Source organism: Acyrthosiphon pisum, unplaced genomic scaffold, assembly GCF_005508785.2.
Source record: "Acyrthosiphon pisum isolate AL4f unplaced genomic scaffold, pea_aphid_22Mar2018_4r6ur Scaffold_20930;HRSCAF=22562, whole genome shotgun sequence".
NCBI classification, from domain to species: Eukaryota; Metazoa; Arthropoda; class Insecta; order Hemiptera; family Aphididae; genus Acyrthosiphon; species Acyrthosiphon pisum.
Window position 1 is genome coordinate 69082 of NW_021770341.1, and position 17208 is coordinate 86289.

Here is a 17208-nt window from a genome sequence, read left to right on the forward strand (position 1 = left end):
GATTTTTCTTACCTGGCAGGTTCTTTTGGGAAAGTAAAAAAACATATGGTTTCCTTATCCAAAATGTGACTTTTACAATTAATCAAACAACATCTTGAATACTGTTTGGCCCGTTTATTAACAAACAACTCCATTGTGCAAAATTAAAAAGTTACACAGTAATGTAAGTGAACAATTTAGTAAACTTGAAAATTACAGTTAAAAATTTTCAAAACCATAAAAGGCATAAACAACAACAAACAACAACAGCGGTAAAATTTAAAATGTTTGGTTATGAGATTGGAAAGTAAATTGTAAATATCGTTACAACAGTGTCACCATAAGCAACATAAAATTGAAAAACATTAATATTGAGTTTGTGGTCAATCTGGTGCTTGCATTCAATATGGCGGACTGTTTTTCAGGCGGCCCAAGTGTCCATTCTGATTTCATATATTCTGTGATAAGATACTGATAACAATGTTTATATAAACTTATAATAATAATAATAAAACCTGTATCACCGGGTTACACTACACGTCCCATAATGGCTGTTCAAACTTCATCAAGTCCCACAGCAGTTTCCGCTCCGCACCATGACAACGACAATAAATGTTTATTATTCATTAAACTTCTTTAGAAACAAATAATAATTATATTATTTACAAATTATTTCATTGTAATATTATACTGTGTTTCTCACATTACAATAAATATAAGTTATTGTCATTTCCTTATCAACACTAGGTACTACTACTAACCACACTCACCACAGTCACCTCACTAACCGCACAGAACGCGGTAAAATACACATAAAATAATAACATAATATTATTTTTTAAATATTATATAGATAATATAAAACACTATTTAAAGTTTAAAAAGTACCTCAACAAGTACTGGCTTAAACATATTGTGAAGTTAATACATTCTAATCGATCACAATCAGAAAAGCATAGTTACCAAATAATTGTATGAAAAACTAATAGAAGCTGATTGAAGACCGATAAGCGAAAAATGGAGAAGAACTCTTACCTGTGTGACGTATGTGACAAGTCATTCAGCCAAATTGGAAAATTGATGATACATCGACGTACGCACACTGGCGAAAAACCTTACGCATGCGATATATGCGACAAGTCGTTTGCTGTAAGTGACAGTTTAACGAAACACAAACGCACACACACTGGTGAAAAACCGTACACATGCGATGTATGCGACAAATCTTTCTCTCAAAGTTGCAGTTTAACGAACCATAAACGCACACACACTGGCGAAAAACATTATGCATGCGATATATGCGACAAGTCGTTTGCTGTAAGTGACAGTTTAACGAAACACAAACGCACACACACAGGAGAAAAACCTTACGCATGCGATATATGCGACAAGTCGTTCGCTATAAGTAATAATTTAACGAACCACCAACGAACACACACTGGCGAAAAACTGTACGCATGCGATATATGCGACAAGTCGTTTGCTGTAAGTGACAGTTTAACGAAACACAAACGCACACACACAGGAGAAAAACCTTACGCATGCGATATATGCGACAAGTCGTTCGCTATAAGTAATAATTTAACGAACCACCAACGAACACACACTGGCGAAAAACCGTACGCATGCGATGTATGCGACAAGTCGTTCAGTGAAAATACCAATTTGAAAAAGCATCAACGCACACACACAGGTGAAAAACCGTACGCATGCGATATATGCGACAAGTCGTTTGCTGTAAATGGCAGTTTAACGAAACACAAACGCACACACACTGGTGAAAAACCGTACGCATGCGATATATGCGACAAGTCGTTTGCTGTAAGTGGCAGTTTAACGAATCACAAACGCACACACACTGGTGAAAAACCGTACGCATGTGATGTATGCGACAAATCTTTCTCTCAAAGTTGCAGTTTAACGAACCATAAACGCACACACACTGGCGAAAAACATTATGCATGCGATATATGCGACAAGTCGTTCGCTATAAGTGATGATTTAACGAAACACCAACGAACACACACAGGCGAAAAACCGTACGCATGCGATATATGCGACAAGTCGTTCTCTACGAGTAGCAGTTTGACGACACATCGACGTACGCATATTGGCGAAAAACCATATGTATGCGATGTATGCGACAAATCTTTCTCTCAAAGTGGCAATTTAACGAACCACAAACGCACACACACTGGCGAAAAACCTTACGCATGCGATATATGCGACAAGTCGTTCGCTGTAAGTGGCAGTTTGACGAACCATCGACGTACGCACACTGTTAAAATGGAGCTCAGAACTTCTCTATAAAATGAGAAACCACAATAAATGTTTATTATTCATTAAACTTCTTTAGAAACAAATAATTTTTTCGATGTGTGATATTTTGGAATTCCTGAATTTTATTTAAATTTGATTTTGAATATAAATTCAAAAATTTTACAAAACATTATCATACAGCATAATATACTGATGATAACCAAGGCTGGGCATTAACGAGTTAAAAATTAAAATTAAGTTATAACGTTAAGTTAATTTTAATTAAGTTAATTAACTCGTTACTTTTTTTTTCAAATTAACTTTTAACTTAATAAGTTAATTTTTTTCAAGATTAACGTGTTAACTTAAAGTTAATTTTATTCCAATAATATCTAAATTAAGTTAATTTTCGTCCGAAGAATAACGCAAATTTTTTAATGTGTTTTTACTTTGATGTATTATTTTAAATTTACCCAGTAATTTTCTTGGACGTATAGAAAAACTATCTAATAAACCATATAATATGACTGGATTTTTTTTTTTGCAAATTAGCAAATTTTAACTTTACACTAAGTTAAGTTACTTTTTTTTCAAAGTTAACTTTTAACTTAACGAGTTAACGAAAAAAACTACGAGTAACTTTTAACTTAACTTAACTTAATTATTTTTAAATAACTTAACTTAACAAGTTAAAAAAAATCGTTAACTTGCCCAGCATTGATAATTTATAGTGCACGTGTTAAAGGGTATAATAAATTATAATATTTGTTTACGTAATAAAATATCATTGTATATTATGGATGGAGCATAATATGTATTTACGCGTTCTGATTTTATTTAACGTTGATCAGTGATTTTATTCCATTATAGTTTAAAGAGTACGTATATAATTATTCTACTACTTTATTATATTTCATATCTTATAATAATTTTTATATAAAAATATTTCATGACATATTACAATTAATTTACCTGAGTATGTAGTTGTATTCGTGGATACGGGGTTGAGTTCGATGCTCGAAGTCACTGTGGCGTATGTATAGTATTATATATTACGTATTTTGATTTGTATATTTAATGCTTAGTTTATTAAGAGATATTAATTGTGGTTGAGAGCCAAAAGCTGATATGTGAAAAAAATTCAATTTTGAGGTTTTACATGTTATTGGTGGTAAATGACGCATATTTTTTTGTGTCAAAATATGATATCTGTAGCTCTAATATCAAATGAGATATTCAACAATAACTAAAATGATATGTTTATTGTATATTATAATATATTATTGTAAGCAATAAATAATTATCAATATGTAATTTGTATTGTACCTATGTACAAGATCTACGAAATGTATAAAAATATAATTTGTAGTACAAAATGATTCATACATTTAAAATGGGAAGTATTTTATGGTTTTATAAAATTTTTAAATTGCTTTCCTGAAAAGTTGACTTTTTTCACATATTAGCTTTTGGCTCTCAACCAAATTTTTTTCTCCAGAGTTCTACGTATAATATTCATATGATTCGAACACTAATATTGTATGAATTTGTTATATATGATTTTGGACTTGAAAATTATCGTAAGCTCTTCGGCAAATCGAATTAAAATTAAGCATCTAAAATTATGCTTATATTCTAATTAAATAAATATAATTAGGTACAATCTAATAGTAAGAATGTAAGTGTGCAATATATGTTTGTGTGCGCCTATACTATAAACCAAATTCTGCTCTTAAGAATCCCTACATTCGCACCAATAGTACATAGTCAACGGCTAATCGAATGTGATTTAAGTTATTGATCACTTATTATTATGCTTATGTTCTATGTAGATAATTATGATTATGATCTAGTGATGACTATTATAGTAGTATGCATTAACGCTATTATACGATGATAATCACATAACTCTATATTGTAAAATGCGAATATATAGTATGTGATTGAATAATATTAACAAATAGTGAGTTTTGTTTGGTGATACGAAATAATTAATAAGATAATCACACCGAATGTTGGAATAACCTAACATACGTATTATCGTATTATCATAAAGAATTTTTTATCAAATATTGTTTTTTTATTGATTTTTTAATAAACATTGATTTTTTATTGATTTTTTTTATCACACACAGATTGTTAAATGATTTTTTTATAAATACAGATTTTTTAATGATTTTTTTAAAGAAATTTTTATCAAATATCGTTTTTTATTGATTTTTTAACGATTTTTTTAAAGATTTTTTTATCAAATAGTTTTTTTAAGATTTTTTTAATAAATTCAGATTTTTTAATGATTTTTTAAAGAATTTTTTATCAAATATCGTTTTTTAAACGATTTTTTTAAAGATTTTTTTATCAAATATAGTTTTTTTTAAGATTTTTTTAATAAATTCAGATTTTTTAATGATTTTTTTAAAGAATTTTTTATCAAATATGGTTTTTTATTGATTTTTTAATAAACATTGATTTTTTAAACGATTTTTTTATTGATTTTTTAATGAACATTGATTTTTTATTGATTTTTTAAGATTTTTTTTAATAAATACAGATTTTTTAATTATTTTTTAAAGAATTTTTTTTATCAAATATCGTTTTTTATTGATTTTTTTAAAGATTTTTTTTATCAAATATGGTTTTTTATTGATTTTTTATTGATCTTTTAAGATTTTTTTTATAAATACAGATTTTTTAATGATTTTTTAAAGAATTTTTTATCAAAAATCGTTTTTTATTGATTTTTTAACGATTTTTTTTACCAAATATGGTTTTTTAAGATTTTTTTAATAAAGTCAGATTTTTTAATGATTTTTTAAAGAATTTTTTATCAAATATCATTTTTTATTGATTTTTTAACGATTTTTTAAAGATTTTTTTATCAAATAGTTTTTTTAAGATTTTTTTAACAAATACATATTTTTTAATGATTTTTTAAAGAATTTTTTATCAAATATCGTTTTTTATTGATTTTTTAACGATTTTTTTAAAGATTTTTTTATCAAATATCGTTTTTTATTGATTTTTTAACGATTTTTTAAAGATTATTTTATCAAATAGTTTTTTTAAGATTTTTTAATAAAAACAAATTTTTTATTGATTTTTTAATATTTTTTTAATAAATACAGATTTTTTAATGATTTTTTATCAAATATCGTTTTTTATTGATTTTTTAATAAACATTGATTTTTTAAACGATTTTTTATTGATTTTTTAATGAACATTGATTTTTATTGATTTTTTAAGATTTTTTTAATAAATACAGATTTTTTAATGATTTTTTAAAGAATTTTTTTATCAAATATCGTTTTTTAAACGATTTTTTTAAAGATTTTTTTATCAAATATGGTTTTTTATTGATTTTTTAAGATTTTCTTAATAAATACAGATTTTTTAATGATTTTTTATCAAATATTGTTTTTTATTGATTTTTTAATAAACATTGATCTTTTATTCATTTTTTAAGATTTTTTTAATAAATTCAGATTTTTTTAATGATTTTTTTAAAGAATTTTTTATCAAATATGGTTTTTTATTGATTTTTTTAATAAATATTGATTTTTTAAAACGATTATTATATACTGATTATGTAGATTGGCATGTGTTTACTGTCTGTAGGTCGACACATGGACTTTTAGACTCTTCCACGATATAGAAACCACTTTTGTCTAAACATTATGTATAACATGGACAGTTCAAAAAAATAGCTTAATCATAAATCCACTAAAATAATAATTATAATAGGAAAGTTAATTTACCTTCATTATCACTTTCATCTGAATCACTATCTTTTCTTTCGTGTTTTTTTTTTTTGTAACATGCATGTCTTCATTTTCTGTAGCTGACGATTCTTCAATAAACTTTTGGCGCTGTGCTTTACTAAAATTATCTGAATGTATTAATTAAGATACATTAATATTTAATAAAACATTATTAATAGTAGGTATTACAGATACATCCTGTGATGCACTAAAAAAAAAACAACAATAATTTATGAATAATAAGAATATAAAGCAATGATAATATTTAAAACGGTTAATATTATGATGTAATTATTTAAATTTTATACATAGGCGCCTCTAAGGTGTACTTTTGATACTATATTAACTCTACTATACTATGCTATACTAAAAAAAACTAACAAAATGGAATTGAAATAAGTATGGCCTAATTACAAATATTAAGGCCAGTACCTATATTTAGTAACTAGCCGTGTCGGCCGGGCACACCAAAGGCCCATGGATCAGTTTTTTAAGGGGCTTCCAAAAAATGTATACCTACCTATGCAATTTGGAGTATTATGGATAGTAGTATAAAATGTATCTTTATTATAATCATTTATAAATTATTATATAATTTAGTAAATATACGTTGCATGATTAATAATTGTAAATTAATTGCGCACATTCACTAGGATCAATAAATAAATAACCAAATATACAACAGTATAACACCAAAGATATCGCGAACTATACCTAATTAGTTTGATGTGGCGGCAACAACAATCGACAAAACGCGAATACAACAGCACTGCAGTCGTATTGAAAAATGATAGCTGAATATTAATGCAGTCGACAATATTTTTATAAATAACTATTTCTTAAGAGCTGAGAGAAGACATTATTTATAATTTATAAATAATAACATTAAATTACAATATATGTATATCTAATATTAACGCAAACCCTGACGTAGCGAATAATTCGTTTAATAATAAACTATGAAACTATTGAAAGATATGAAAACTACAAAACAATAAATAATAATTATCGATAATATTACAGTTTACATAGAAACAAAATTACGAAAACTAAAATTATATTTTTACAATAGAATTTAAACTTTGAAGACAAATACATAAGCCATAAGCATAATATTATTTAAGTAAACTTCCAAAAGTAAATGTCTTATCTTCATCATTATTATATATATTATTTATATATATAACTATAAAATAGATATAGACATATAGTATTCTACATCATAGTATCATACATATTTTTATATGCAATATTTGCATGATCGCTGAATTCAACAACGGGGCTCCTGTAGCGTCGGGTAAGCGGGACCCTCGTGCAGTCGTCCAGGCCATTGTTTTTGAAGCGAGAGATAAAAACCTAACCTAAGTTACAGTAGCGCAGTTATTCCAAAAAACCTCCTTCTACTCGTTACAATGTTACTATTATAATTGTTACTTAACACTTACACTAGTATGCAATACTCTCACACTATAGATAATAGGTAAGCATCTGATTATTGATCCAATTTTTCAGACCTTACAATTTTTCTTTACCCTGGACCCCAAAAATATAGCCCCCCCCCCCCAAAAAAAAAAAAAACGTAGGGGGCCAGGCCGACACTGGTAACTAGTAATAGTATGAATTATCTTTAATAAGTTCTAAGAGTGCAATAAGTAATAAGTAGGTATAATGAATAGTTGAAACGAGTACTTGTCCTGACGTGCATGAGTTCTTTTTACATTTTATTATAAAAATGTGTCTTTAGTGACGCTCATGATGTACTTACATGTACTTGTATATTATACAATAAATAGCTAGCTATCTAAAATTCTTACCATATGTTTTACTACGGTCAACTACATTTACTCGGTATGTTTCCCATAACGGTTCTGGATCAACCCCAGCCTTCAATTCATTGCTAGTTACTCTGGTGAGTAGCCAGTAGCCATCGACAAAACTTAATAGCACCTTCGGCTAATTTCTCCTTGTCTACTAGCCAATTGGTAGGTATAACACTATAGTCCTTGGACTCGGGAAAAACTGTCACTACCCATTTTTTTCTGAATGACGACTGCGATTTTTTTCGAATTTATTGTTTGTTGTATTTAGACTTAAAATTACCTGTGTAAAAGAAATATTATCAAGACCATTAGTATTTTCTAATATAAAAAAATAAAGTTGCTTGAGAGAATAATAAAATAAGAGTACGCTATACCCATATGTTTGTTGTCGCCACTAGCGGGCTGAACTTCAATTTTAAATGATGCATTTTCATAATTATGTAGGTTGTAGGTACTTACCACCACCATCACCATCCTATTTTTACCTATAACAAAGTTATGATGCTAATAAAATGTGATCAAAAGAGCCAAGAGGTCAGGCTTTAGCATGTAATTCTGCGCCACAGTGAAAAGTTGACGCAACTGCGTCAAAATTGACCACTTTGGCACACCACTGGTTGTCTCTGTCTTATAAACGTACCTAGGAGTGTACGACATAGAACATTTCGGTTTACTAGTTTCAATAGTGTGCTGTTAGTTTTGATTTTAGAGTAAATTTACCTATTATTAAACTTTTAGGTAAGAACATTATATATGCACAAGTATCGGTGATTTTTGCGATATTTTAATTTTAAAGTAAGATAATATGGGTAAGTGAAATATCACAAATTAAAAATAATCATATCTCGCTTGAAAATTAAAATATTTAATAAAAGTTGACGCTGAGAATACGTAATGTTCTTACCTAAATGTTTTATAATAGTTCAATTTACTCTAATATCAAAAATAACAGCACAATATTGTTGAAACTAGCCATGTCGTACATGACGTGTAAGACGGAGACGACAAATGTATATGGGTAGCGTCTAAGGTATAGATACCAGGCGGGTACTTAAAGTTTAAACTATGCATGGCCTGACCTTTTCGTACATACGTAGGTACCATACGAGTTACTGTCTGAAGTCTACAGAAAAAAATGTTTTTAAAATATATTATATCGCTTACCTTTTGTTGCAGTCATCGTACCTATATAGCTACTATCAATACTATATACAGTATGGATAGTTCATTAAACAGTAATATCGAATAATTATAAAATTAAAAAAAATGTTCAACACACAGACGGATAGGGCAAAAGCCGTTTACAATAATAATTGCTTCACGTGTATGCGCGTCTATTACAGATGAAAATGCATTAACGAAGTGTTAAAAATATTATGTGTGGTGACTCATTGGCGCCTAACCCTATTACTAGGTGTAGCAGCCGCTACACCTTGAAAATAAGGGATTGGTGGGTATAATAACATGATTACATCTCTATTGTAAAATATTTAGGACATACTGAATTTATAGATTATTTTAATAAAAATAGTATCGACAAATGTTTGGATTTATTTTATTATCACATTCGTTATATTATGGATCACTTTATTCCTAAAATTCAAATTTACGAATCTAACTATCCGAAATGGTTTAGTAAGGAACTAAAAACTCATTTAAGACAAAAAAAAATAGCTCATAATATGTATAAACACTCAAACAACATAAAAAATTATCAGACCTTTTCTAATATACGTGCAAAATGTAAACACTTAAGGCATCGTGATTATTCATTGTACATACAAATCTCACAAAACGCGGTTAAATCAAATCCAAAATCATTTTGGAAATTCGTAAATGAAAATAATAAAAATAATCAGAAATTACCAAACACTATGTCATACCTAGATAAAGAAGTTAATAATGGTAACGATATTGTAAATTTTTTTAAAGAATACTTTTCTAACACATATGTCACAAATGATATAATTTGCCCACAAATCAATTTAAAAGAAAATAACATCAGAGCTATTAATACAATCGAATTAAAACAAATAGATATTTTCAACGAACTTTGGAATATTAGTTATAAAACAGCAATTGGTCCTGATGAAATCTCGCCATTATTTTTAAAAGAGTGTGCATTCATTCTCACTCCACCTATAACCTCTTTATTTAATAAATCTTTGTTAACAGGTATTTTTCCTGAGCAGTGGAAATCCTCATATATATCCCTGATTTTTAAAAAAGGCAACAAATGCTTAATTAATAATTATCGTCCCATATCTAAACTGTCAATAATTCCTAAATTATTCTCAAAATTGGTAAACAATACTATTACACTTTTATGCAATAAATTATTATCAAATGACCAACACGGATTTAGGCAAAATAGATCAACAATAACAAATTTGTGTATATTTAAACACGCAATCTTGGATTCATTTGAAAATCAATCACAAACTGACGTAATTTATACCGATATGGAAAAAGCCTTTGATAGGATTAATCATAAATTATTAATTCATTAACTTAAAATATATGGATTCACTGAACCACTTCTTTCTTGGATTTATTCTTTCATTTCTGGTCGTATCCAAATTGTAAAATACAAAAATTATATTTCTGAACAAATCCTCGTTACTTCCGGTGTCCCCCAGGGAGACCATTTATCTCCAATATTATTCTGCCTTTTTATAAATGATATTTCAGATGTCATTTCTCATTCTAAAATCCTATAATTAGCCGATGATGCAAACATTTTCAAAAATATTAGTTGCTTAAATGACGCTGTTGAATTACAGTTAGATTTAAAAAATATGTACAAATGGTGCCAACAAAATGCTATGCAATTAAATTTTAAAAAATGTTCTTATATTACTTTTTCTTTAAAAAGACAGCCTATACAATTTAATTATTCTTTGGGTAATATAAATTTATTAAGAGTCTCTACGGTACACGATCTTGGGGTAAAATTTGACTCCAAACTATCATTTAAGGACCATATACTTTTTATTAGGAATAAAGCGTCAGCAAAGCTTGGTTTTTTAAAACGAACCTGTCGAAGTTTTAGAAATGAATCTGCATTAAAAATATTATACTACTCGTTAATCCGTTCACACTTTGATTATGCCTCCTTATCTGGCATCCATATTTAGTAACACAAATCCAAGATTTAAACAAAATTCAAAATAATTTTATTAGATTTTTATGTTATCGATGTTTTGTTTATAGAGCACCCCATTCTGACTATAATGTTACAATCAGTTTTTTTAATATACAGCCGTTAGAACAACGTTTTATACAAATTAAATTAAAGTTTTTATTTAAATTATTAAATAATATGATTGATTGTCCAACATTACTGCAAAAAACAAATTTTAAAGTAAATCCAATAAACTACCGATCCTCAAATTTATTCTACACAAAACATTCAACTAAAAATTATATGCAAAATTCTCCATCCAATATTTTAATGTCCGCAGGTAACTCAATAAAAAATATTGATTTTTTTTGTAATTCTTTAAATATGTTTATGGCAAATGTTTTAAGAAATACATAACAAATTAGGTACCTACTATAATAGTTCAATAGAAGCATAATAAATATCTCGTTTTTATTTCATCTTGATTTTTATTTTATAAATTTAAATATTATAATGTATGATATTAATACTAAATAATACCTATTTCTTCTTTTATTATTATTACTATTATTATTCTTATTATTTATATTATTATTATTGTTATATATATTATTATTATTGTTATATATAAATCACCGAAATTGTACTATTTGTACTTAGATAATATAATATTATATACATATTATTATAGAAAAAAAAAACTGTAATTGGAATTTATTTCCGTAATAAAGAAAATATTATTATTATTATTAAAATAACATAAAATAATCAATTTGAAATATGTTCATAATTAATCACAGATTATATTGGCTAATACCATATTTACTAATATTATCAATTAAAATATGATAAAATGTATAAAATAATATAATTTTGAGCTTGTAAGGGGGTGGGTAAATTTTTTTCTTGCTACACTTGAAAAATATATCTTGGGCGCCACTGTGGTGACTGATGGCCGGTGAGTAGGTTAGCTTATAGCCGCGCTTTAGCGGCGAGCGCGGGATATAAATAAAAACAAATATAAAAATACCACTATATTTGTCTACTTGTAAAATATAATAATTTAATTAATTTGTTATTATAATATATTTAATATATTATAAAAAATATAAATCGTTTTCCATCACATCACTACGCTGTTGTTGTACTGTAACAGCAACTTGTTTCAGAGATGTTGAAACGTCAACGTTTCTAGGATGTTTATAATATGTAAATATAAAAATTATATGTAAATACATATATTATGTGTAAATTTAAAATTATAATAATATAAATATTTGTAAAACTAAACCGTTTAACACGATGTTTTGGTAACGTCGAGGTGCGATGTTACCATTGAAACTTATATCATACATCGCAAAAATATTCTGTAACCTGAAATGCACAGTGGGTTGCTTATGACTCAAATGAGATTCATAAATGAGACATTGGCTTAAGAAAAGAAAACGTATTACTTAAATTAAGGTTGGTTAAGCATAGATTTTAATTATAATCACAACTTTTTTTTCAAATTATCAAAATTAGGGTAAGGCGCTTAAGCAATACTTATTCTTAGGCATCGACTACGAATACGACACTAAGAGTGCTAAATAAACGTAAAGTAGAGAACATTTTGTAGGTCGGATCAAAGCCCGATTTATAATCATAGAAGCTGGAATATGCATTTTAATACCTACTACATAATATTTGTTCTTTTTCAAACGTATTTTTCTACTACTATTTAAAGTAAAATAAAAATTCCAGCTTTGATTCGACCCGCAAAAACTTCTCATATTTCAGATAGAACAAAAATTGACCAAAATGCAACATAACAAGTAACAACGAGGCGTGAGAGTTTTTCCTGTACAAGCATTTTTGTTCATATCAAAATAGTGCTTCGATAATAGTCATCGAATTCAATCGCTGACTTGTTCATGCACATGCGTGAAATTCTTTATCTGTGCGTGAAATTATAGCTCTCTCATATTAATATCGATTTACATACTCATACACATGCACGTTCCGCTCGAGGCCGTTATAATATGTGAATTGAATTGCCTAAATTGTACTCCTTAATAAATCACCGGCACCATTGATTTGATATCAAGACCAAGTGGTATAATGATTTAAATGCAGAAAAACGTTGACGTTTATATATTTTGTAGATAATAACTAAACTATATTTGTCTGCACACATTTTTAATATTTTTAATATTTTCAGTATTTCCTGTTCTTAAATTTCTAAATCATTACACTTCAATTTGATTAAAACTAAAATCTTTTATATAATATTTCCGTCCCGCGTAGCTTTTTTGTCTGGCGTTGTGTGCATTTTAAAATTACTTATACAATTTTAACATTTTTCTGTATATATAAATTACCTACGTTGTTCGTAGGTAATAAATTCGTACAATAATCCTATGGCAGTATAAAGTGAATAGCAATATGCTTCACTTTAATTAGAATTACTTATGTGAGTTGCAAACAAATCCATTTTAATCTACAAAAGAAATTGCCTTGTGCTTTTGGAAAAAATTACCCGGTGAAAAACGATTTTTTTATTGATTTTCCATTTGTGCATTATTATGGTATGCTTTGGGGGCCAATTCTTGAATTCGTGATTAATTTTGTTTTAAATATACATATAAATAATCGTTTTATTGTTGTAATATCATTTTACATGTGTGCAATAGTCATGATTCGTTTACAGTTAAAAAATTTGAATACGCAATTAGCATTTAACTTGTGCTAATACAACCGTATCTTTTATTTATAGGTAAAATTAGTAAACGTTTAAATATTATTAGTAAGTAGGTACTCAAGACAAAATTAAGAATCATCAAGACTGGGCAAGTTAACTATTTTTTTTAACTCGTTAAGTTAAGTTAATTTGGAAAAATGGAAGTTAAGTTTAAAGTTAAAAGTTACTTTCCTTTCTTATTTAACTTGTTAAAGTTACAAGTTAGTTGGAAAAAATAAGTAACTTTTTTTTCATATAAAACTTATAATTATACCATTTACACCTAATGTTAAAGATTTACAAATAACATAATATTATAATGTAGGCTTTTATATCTTAAAAAAAAAATGTATTTTGTTGTAGGTAAGTACTTATAAATTATGAAATCCAACAAAATAATTAAATTATTTGTATATGTATACCTAGAAGAAGTCTAAGTAGAGATGAGTTTTTCTTTAGGAATACATAGCAAGCATTTAAATGTAATATTATTAACATCAGCATTATGCAATGTTTCATTAAAATATTTGTTTAAATGACTCCATTTTGTGCATTTTTATTGCGATGTATCAGTATCCATATTACAATGTATTTTGTTTATAAAAATTAAATATTCAGAGCAATATAAATTTATTATAACAATACAGAAAAATAGTGTAAAAATAATAGTAAATTGTTGACAACACGGGACACGCTATAGTCGACAGACGAATGCCTGCTTTTAAATTTTACAGTACCAAGTTTGTCATGTAATTCATATAATATAGATTATATACTAAGAGTTATTGTTATTCGTTCCAGACATCAGCTGATATTTAATAATAAATAATAATCCACCCGGTCATAGTAAATACAATGGGTCACTCTCTCACTCCGAGCAAAATTATTCTTATCATTTCCACGAATGGATATAAATATAACAAACGACAAATTTTAATTAAAACTGACAGTTTACAACCGTATATGGGATATTGGGTTTGGGTAATATATGTTTTTCTTTTTTAAATAATAATTACCCGCACGGCACTAATCTTTAATATATAGATATAGTACTATATTCTGTGAATAAGAAATATATAAAATATTATTCTTTATTTTTCATAAGTTGTTTCGTATATTTTAACATTTTGTAAGTTCCGTTAACTATTAGCATTGTTTAAATGCAGTAACTATAATATTATAGTATATTTAATCAATGGTAGGTCTCCACTACTTGTATTTAAACACGTTATTTTAAAGTCCAGACTTAGTGCAGAACACTTCGACAGTCTATAATATTTAGAATACTCGATAACTACATAGTAATATATAGCAGAATAATTTATATTTAACATAATAATTATTGTTATGTTTTTTATTGCACAAAATGCAATAATAAATCTTTGGGATTCGTACAAAGAAAAAAATAATTTAACGCGTTAAGTTAGAAGTTACTTAAAAAAAAAGTAACTCGTTAAGTAACTTAGTCAAAAGTAACTTAACTTTAACTTTTTAACTCGTTAATGCCCAGCCTTGAGAATCATTGTCTAAAATTTACCTATTGGTAAATATATTATTTCTAAAGTCGACTGGTAAGTAAAAATATTATTAACTAGGTAGCTACTTAATAATTTAATACGGGTTTATTAATACACTTTATTTACAATCTAAAATTCTGAGTTATTAGTTTTTCCCTACTTGCAAATAACTATGTTTTTCGCATTTCACTATTTACTAGGTATTTTATTATAATAAATTGTATTATGTTTATTGCTTAAATATTATTAGTTATTGTACCCAAGTATTAATTTATAGGTAATGTTCGTAAACAGCTCAAAAAGAGTCTGAATAATTTCTAAATTTTATGGTGTATAGTAAATGAAAATATAAACATTCAGTGAAATTTTTATGTATCTACAGTTGTTTGTTTTTAAATTACAACAAAATAACAAAACCGCTACATGAGAAATCGAGTGAATATGGTAATACCCAATCTTTTAAAAATATGAACTAGAAACACTTAAAATATATAAAAATTTAATTCGATTTTTTTTTTTGATAAAGATAGACAAACTTATGAGGAATTTTCAATTTTGAATTACATTTTTTAATCCTAAATTTTAAAAGAAAATTTTCTATGAACTCTTAACTCAAAATAAGTTGTTAATTTTCGTGATTTTTCCGTATTTTGTCCAAGATTTGAACTTTAAATGCTTGTAAAAAAAAAAAAGTCGTGACTAAGGATTTTTAATATTTTTCAAATGTCATTGTAACAATATATTAGGAGCCTTGTATTAAACATTCAAGCTTTCTTACCAAACAAATACAATTTTATTGACATTCGTAGAAAAAATAGTGGGTAAACAAGTGGCCATGTAAACGTTTTATTTTAAACAGTCAAAATAAAATGAATATCACAATTATTATTCATTTTCTGAATTCGTCGAAGTTCATTATAATTCTATGAATATTAAAATCAACTATTACAATATTGCAATGTTAAGTTTGATGATTTATCGGAAAATCCAGAAAACTCATAAGTACAAGTAAAAAATTATAAGTTAAAAATTAATTATAATTCTCTGGAGTGCGATAAAAAAATTTTAATCAAATTAAATAAAAAAAAGGTTGGCAAGTGGGTGTTGCTCTGCTGTACAGAAGAATACAAGTGGGTCACTGTAATGGATGGTGTTAAATTTGAATTCAATGATATAATATCATTGTATAAGAAAAACGATTCTGAGCAAAAACGGTCTGTCAGCCCATGATATTACTAAGTATATTTGATGACATTATTGTGAATAAAGTAATTTATATATTTACATATTTACGTGGAACCTTGTTTTAAATTTTCAATCCTTAGATATAAAAGATGAATAATTATATTTTTCTTCTAATCAATAATTTAAAAAAAAATGTATTACGTACCTACCTAATAACATTTTTGAAAATTTGCTAAAATGAGTATATTTCTTATATTATTTATTAATCACTTAATTTTCACAATTTTTGTAATGCGTTTAAGTAGCATACTTCCTTTTTCAGATCTTCCAGCTTCTACACCATATATATATATATTATATAGAGTATAGACTATAGGGCATAGAGTGTAACAGAAAGGCATGACAAATAAAATAACTTTAATTCTAATATTTTCTTTAAAAAAATGTCCATTTAATCTACAGAATTTTACTTTACACGTATAGTAAAACATTTTATTTTATTTTTTAATACAGAAAACAAAAAAAATTAAATCTGATGTACATTTTTTTTAAAAAGTTCAAAATAGACAATTTTAGATTTTGTTCTGAGCAAAGTATGTATAATTTTACTATAATATTTTTTTTTTCTGACTAGGTATAGCTAATATTTCAAGAATTTGCAGGCATGATGAACGGTTGTACAGACTTGACTGTTTATAATTTCACTGAATAATTATTATTATAGATTATTTTTTGGTAGGATACAGATAGATTTAATAATAATGTAGTAAAACTATGTTTAAAGTTTAGTTATATTAGGTACTTAATACCTACTTACCAATATATATTTGTTGGGTAGGCCAATAAA

The 17208-nt window shown here is 26.7% G+C and overlaps 1 protein-coding gene across 1 annotated transcript; it reads left to right on the forward strand.

Annotated features, from left to right (window-relative positions):
• The first annotated feature begins 953 nt into the window (after positions 1 to 953).
• LOC100570093 (zinc finger protein 271) lies at positions 954 to 2355 on the forward strand. Its single transcript, XM_003242466.4, has one exon. It carries the CDS (start codon positions 997 to 999, stop codon positions 2287 to 2289), a length of 1293 nt encoding a protein of 430 aa, XP_003242514.1. The 5' UTR covers positions 954 to 996; the 3' UTR covers positions 2290 to 2355.
• The last annotated feature ends 14853 nt before the right edge of the window (positions 2356 to 17208 follow it).

Coding starts and splice junctions, on each gene's coding strand:
- LOC100570093 (XM_003242466.4), top strand. CDS start 997: ATGGAGAAGAACTCTTACCTGTGTGACGTATGTGACAAGTCATTCAGC.